Here is a 6,219-nt window from a genome sequence, read left to right as displayed (position 1 = left end):
CGCTCGCAGTGCACGCCGATTGCCCCCTCGAGGACATCGCGTGCGTGCTCTTCGCCCAAACAAACAATGCATAGATCATGTGTGTCATCAGATGTTAAATAACAGTGACACAGATGCACACATCCTCTAAATGCTTTGCTAGTGCTCGCCATAATGATATGAATAGAGATCGCTCTTACCACAGAAATGCACGCTTCAAACAAAACAGTCAGTGAAGACGAAGAAGAGGATGATGTGTTCTCCCGGCCACAAAATAATGCTTTTTTGATTCATGTACCATAAAGCATAGCTTTATCCACAATGGATAGTAAAGACCTTGTTTTTTTGTGAACAAAGAAAACATCATGATCATGCATAATAAATTATAAATCATGACTCACTCATCTTAGTTAATGTCTTAACTAAGGTGTTGTTCATCCATGAAGTCATGAATGAAAGACTTTGAACTCATGTTAGTTCCTTATAATTCATGAGATATTAATGCATGAAGTAATGCATAATTCACACATTAATTTATGCTTGAATTCATGGTAATTCATATACCCTTACTGTAAAGTGTTACCGAAGATTATTTCTGTTGCTGTGCTTCTATAGTGTATTATTTCATTCTGGATCCATCAATTGTGAATATGTGAAACATTTAAAGACACTGAGGATAAAGCATTAGTGATGATTTTACTTTATAGGGTCAATCTTAAATGGACTCCATTATCATGTCATGAGACTGTTTAGCTTAATTATTATTTAGTCCAAACTGTTTTATATAATGATTCATATAAGTCATGTAAGTGTTACTCTTTTTGAACCCAGTGAACATCAGGCTGCTTCTTTTCCATGGGGCCGCACTCTTCACACACTGACTGCCATCTCAGATGACACACTCTTCCTGTTTGGAGGCCTCAGTACTTCTGGGGATGTTCTCAGTATGTTTTTGTCAAGATTTTAGAAACAGTCATGTCAATAAATAACCATCACATTTTTTTGCAAACATTCCATATTTCTTTTGTTTAGGCGATGGGTGGGAATTTAACACTAAAACAAGAGAATGGAGAGAGAAAGACCATGCACATAAAGACAAGCCCAGGTACAATAGCTTAATTATTGTGTGATGCGCTGTATGAGCCATTTGTGGAGAAACAAAATTATAATGATCATGGTGATATAGTTTAGGCTTGAATCAGTGAGTTGTATCTATTTCCTCCCTCAGGTTATGGCATTCTGCTGATAAGGGGAGAGACAGTGATGTAGTCATTTTTGGAGGAAGCCAGACCTACCACTTTGTAATGGATTCAGTATGTACATCTTAATTTACAACAAAGGGCTTGTGTTTGTGATGTACTGCAGATTCATAAATAAATGTACATATTTATCGCTGGAATATTCAGAGACTAATTCTGTTTTAAAAGACATATGGGCTCTGTTAGTTTGAACCATAAGCCTTGGGCTCTGAGCAGTGTACATCCGTGTTCATTGCAAAAAGAAACGCATGCAGATTAGACAGGAGTTTAATTGTGAGCATTAACTCAACAATTGTGTAACACATTAGCTCAGAGCTCTCTGCAGACTTTAGTTAGCTGGTATCCATCCAAGATCATGGATTGGTTGAACTCTTGTTTGATGAGTCACAGTCAAAGTAGATGCACTTGATCTGGTTTCTCCCTTTGTAGGTTGCAGTTCTCAGGTCTCCCTCTCAGAATCACTGTGCAGATGTGCTAGTGTTTCAGACTCAACCGTACTCCCTGTCAAGGTAAAAGCCATCCTATATACACACATTGCAACAAACAGCTCATCAAATAATTATGTTTAGGAAACACTTTATGTCTAAAGTCTAAAAATGTTGTTATTTGATAAGGGAAACAAATTCCCTTAATCAGGTTAGATGCCATATTGAATTTAACACAGACGAAAACAAGGCTGTGATTGATAGACTTACAGTCATTACAATGGCATGCACTGTATAAAGGTACTAGATTACGTCATTTTCAACTTTCAGTTTTATCGAATTTTGTCTACTGAAAGTAGTTTTTTTTTCCAGAAAGACTTTTCATCAGTTGAATATGTTGATATGTTGTTTAACAACAGTACAATCTATTAAACACATTTACTACTATCCTTTACAGCCTTGTTTTCATTCCTGTCCAAAATTAAATATGCCACTACCCTGACTATTATTCACCACATATTATCTTTTCTTTGTAGATTATGTGAAGACTGCATAGGCAAACACATATTTTCTGTCCAAGAGCAGGCGTCGTGGTTACCGGCCAAGCTTCAGAAGACAATTGGCAAGAGGATATCCTATTTCAGGGCAAATGCTCAAAATATAGATGCAGGTTCATTGGTTCATAAGGGTGGTCCTTGATTATTTTAAGAATATTTCTGTCCAAGAATTCCAATTAAAGAATTCCAAAATCAATTAAATACAATTATTAATTTTAAAATGAAACATGATGATTATTATTATTATAAATTGAGCGATTATGTTCTAAAAACCCTTTTGATACTTACAATGGGTCTCATTCAGTAACTGTACATGTATTGTGGTGGACCCAGTACGCAATTCATCTACCTGCATCTACTAATGTAGGTCCTGGTGTTTAGATGTGGAGCAGCAAACGATAGGCTTTTCTGAATCAAAAAAAAAAAAAAAAAAAAAAACATTTTTGTATAACTTTTAGTGGTAGCCCAATGTATCATTGCAGCCCTTGATGTTGTTGACCCGAAAACATCAATAAGTCACAATAAAACAAACAAATAAGATTGGTAATGTTGGGCACCCATGAAACACTTACACTTTAAAAACTTTATCACTTTATTATTCAATATAATGGACTGGAATGCTTTTGTTAAAAAATAACAATGGAATGATATTCTATACTTTTTATATTTATTTTATATTTATTTTTTGTTGATTCCAAATATTCCCTCAAAATGCAAAATACAGGATTTTACAGAGGGAGTCTGTAACTGTTCTGCAGTGTTTGACCACAGTTTAAGAGTCTGTACTAAAGACATTGTTTGCCTGATGAATGTTGTTCATTCATATTCCCATTTACATAATGTAATAAATTTAAACAGAGCAGTGAAGTGTTACACAACCCCATCAAAATAAACAGCAAAACAAACACCCTGTGGGAAAATATGGAACTAAAATTGACTAAAGTTTTAGAAACAAAAATTACAATAATTGAAAAAGAAAATCCATAAATTCAGTGGTTCAAATTCAGCAGAATATTCAACATTGCAAATCTGGGAACTGCAGGTACTGCTGTTAGTCAGCCAGCTGTTAGTCACAAAAACTGGTTTGCCGAAATGGATCAAGCAGTAAGTATTTGTTATACTTATCAAGGCCAGTATCTATGCGGCAACGCTGATAAAGACACAAAAGCTGCATTTACTTTTTAATTCAGTGTCTTTACGGTTACTTTCCACATGTACATGTAAGCAGCTTTCTCTACCACAAAGGAGATTAAGCTGATTGATGTGGGATTAAAAATGTAGACTACAATCAAACATTATACCAAGATTGTGTATAGTGGAAGAGGGATGGACTATAACTCTGTCAATGTTAATGGAGTAGTCAGGTTGGGAGGAGACAAGGGATCTAGAGCCAACTAACAGAAATTCATTTTTTTCAGTATTTAACTTTAAGAAATTTTGGGCCATCTATACTTTGAGATCATGTAAGCAAGATGTAAAAGAAAAAGGGGGAAAACAGAATTTGGCTGTATAGAAAAATAGATTTGCGTATCATCAGCGTAACTGTGGAAATTTAGACCATGGCGCCGGATGATCTGACCCAGAGTAAGCGTGTATATTAAGAATAGAAGTGAACCAAGGACAGATCCTTGAGGCACTCCACGAGAAAAAGTGACAGAATGAGATTTGGATTTATCAATGCTAATCAACTGTTGCCTGTCTGAGAGATATGAACCCAGCCACTAAGACAGTATCAGTAATGCCGATCTCCGACAAACGATATAGCAGTACAGAATGGCAAACAGTATCAAAAGCTGCACTCAGGTCTAAAAGAACCAGAAGGCTGAGGGCACGCGAATCAGAAGCAAGGAGGAGGTCGTTCACTACTCTTAGAAGGGCAGTTTCTGTACTATGGAGAAGGCGAAATCCGGACTGAAATTATTCATACAGATTGCTGATAGGTAGAGGAGTTAGAGTTCATAATCATTTGTTCAACCACAGATGTATTAGTGAGTGAGAAGTTTGAGAGTGGGTAAAGTATCTGGGAAGTAGCAGTTTCTGGAAGAACAACAGAAGTAAAGGATTGCTAAATATTGTAAATTTTGTGTGTAAAAAATGTCAGAAAATCATCACAAAGTTCAGAAGAACCATTAAGAAGGGGTGATGGTGGTTTAACAAGTTTGCTGATCTCAGAGAATAGGGTCTTGGGCTTGCACTTTGCTCTGTTAATAATAGTGGACAGGTAACTAGAGCATGCGGTGTTAAGTGATTTTTTTATACTGTGATATGAATTCTGAGTGGAGGGACGCATGAACGAGAAGACGAGTCTTCTCATAGAGCCGTTCAAGATGCCTACCCTTCGCTTTCATTAGTCTGAGCGCCGGAGTAAATCAAGGGGAAGAATGAGCTGAGGGGACAGTTCTGGACTTTAATGGGGCCAAAGCTACCAAGACATTAGATGTTTTGATATCTATTAAATCTAGATATCTATTAAATCTCAGTGGGAGGAGAACATGGGAGAAAATACTCCAGAGGAACAGTGGGAAGAGTTTCTATGCCGTGTGCACTCTTCTTCCTTTTGTGCCAGACATGGTCTGATTCAGAATACAATTCTTCACCGCATCCACTGGACCAAAGTTAGACTTTCAAAAATATATCCCAAAGTGGATCTTACTTGTGACCGTTGTCATCAGGCCCATGCAACTACTTCGCACATGTTTTGGTCCTGTCCATCTCTACAGAAATATTGGTCCCAGATCTTTAAAACATTGTCTGAAGTTCTTAAAAATCATATTGAACCTCTGGCTTTCACAGCTTTATTTGGTGCCCTTCCCCTATCTCTTGATATGCCCAAATATAAGTCTGATTTCGTAGCTTTTGTCACACTTTTGGCAAGACGTTTAATTTTACTAAACTGGAAATCGCCTGTACCTCCTACTCATTCTTTATGAATTATAGGTATTTTCCATTTCATTATCTAGAAAAAATCAGACACACAATGAAGGGATCTTCTGATAATTTCTATAAAATTTGTGGACCCTTCCTAGATTGTGTAGGAAAATGAAAGACCCTCAATCACCTAAGTATACATTTCCTCCGGTTGTAACTCCTTCCTTCCCCCAGTATATAGATTTTGGATTACCAAGCATTGTAAGGCCTTTTATTTAATTCTTTAACCATTTGCCTTACTATCATTATGTTGCTATATTATTATTATTTATGTTGTTGTGTGTTTATTATTATTATTTTTATTTTTTTTTCTTTGTATGCGGGGTTGTTGAGTTTTGATTTATGGTTGTTGTTTAGTTGTATAACATAGGTACCTCTATTAATCATTTATGTTCTCCCTTTTTATTCTTACGTTATGTTAAATACTTTCTAAGCTCTTTTTCTTTCTTCAGTGTTCACTTTGTTCTGTTGCTATTTGTCAAATGGACCCTTTTATTAACGAGAGACATACATGGAGGTCATATAAGTATATGTATATGTTTTGGAATTGTATGCTGTATTTTGTTTATATGGAAAAATTTAAATAAAGTGAGGGAAAAAATGCAAGCAGTTAATGCAATGCATTTTTTTTTCAATTATTGCAATTTAACACGTTTTTGTTTCAAGGACTAGTCATTAATTCACTTTATATAAAAAAAGAGCTTACTCAAGCTGTTTTTTTTCTAAGCATTTCAGATTTGTCAGTCTAGCTAAAGCCTAACAAATGTCTTGTTTCACATCAGGCTGAATCAATAATGACATACTGGGTCAAATAAAAACTTAAACTCAAACTGAGACGTAACAGAAATTGTCATGCGATCGCATGACCATTTCGGTAGCACTTTATTTTACAGTAAGTGTACTTCCCTGGTACATACATGGCAAATATCTTGTACCTACAGGCAAATGAGTGGTAACACAAGGTACTTCTCTGAAGTGTATGTACATGGTAACAAATAAGAAACACGGCTGTACTTAACAGTCGTACATGCATGGTAATTATTTTGTACATACAGACAAGTGTGGGTACTT

The 6,219-nt window shown here is 35.9% G+C and overlaps 1 protein-coding gene across 2 annotated transcripts in view; it reads left to right on the top strand.

Moving 5' to 3' along the window:
• LOC107741973 (kelch domain-containing protein 1-like) overlaps positions 1 to 2,498 on the top strand; it is a 46,223-nt gene extending 43,725 nt beyond the window's left edge. For both annotated transcript variants that reach the window (XM_016554799.1, XM_016554798.1), the window contains 5 exons: positions 811 to 923; positions 1,012 to 1,084; positions 1,208 to 1,292; positions 1,668 to 1,747; positions 2,200 to 2,498. In XM_016554799.1, the coding sequence (XP_016410285.1) occupies positions 811 to 923; positions 1,012 to 1,084; positions 1,208 to 1,292; positions 1,668 to 1,747; positions 2,200 to 2,362 (514 nt within the window). In that variant the 3' untranslated portion in view covers positions 2,363 to 2,498. The remainder of the gene's footprint in view (positions 1 to 810; positions 924 to 1,011; positions 1,085 to 1,207; positions 1,293 to 1,667; positions 1,748 to 2,199) is intronic.
• Positions 2,499 to 6,219: the final 3,721 nt, after the last annotated feature.

Source organism: Sinocyclocheilus rhinocerous, unplaced genomic scaffold (genome assembly GCF_001515625.1).
Source record: "Sinocyclocheilus rhinocerous isolate Xijiao unplaced genomic scaffold, SAMN03320098_v1.1 scaffold3694, whole genome shotgun sequence".
Lineage (NCBI taxonomy): Eukaryota > Metazoa > Chordata > Actinopteri > Cypriniformes > Cyprinidae > Sinocyclocheilus > Sinocyclocheilus rhinocerous.
Note: the sequence above shows the minus strand (reverse complement) of the source record. Positions and strands in the feature narration are given on the sequence as shown.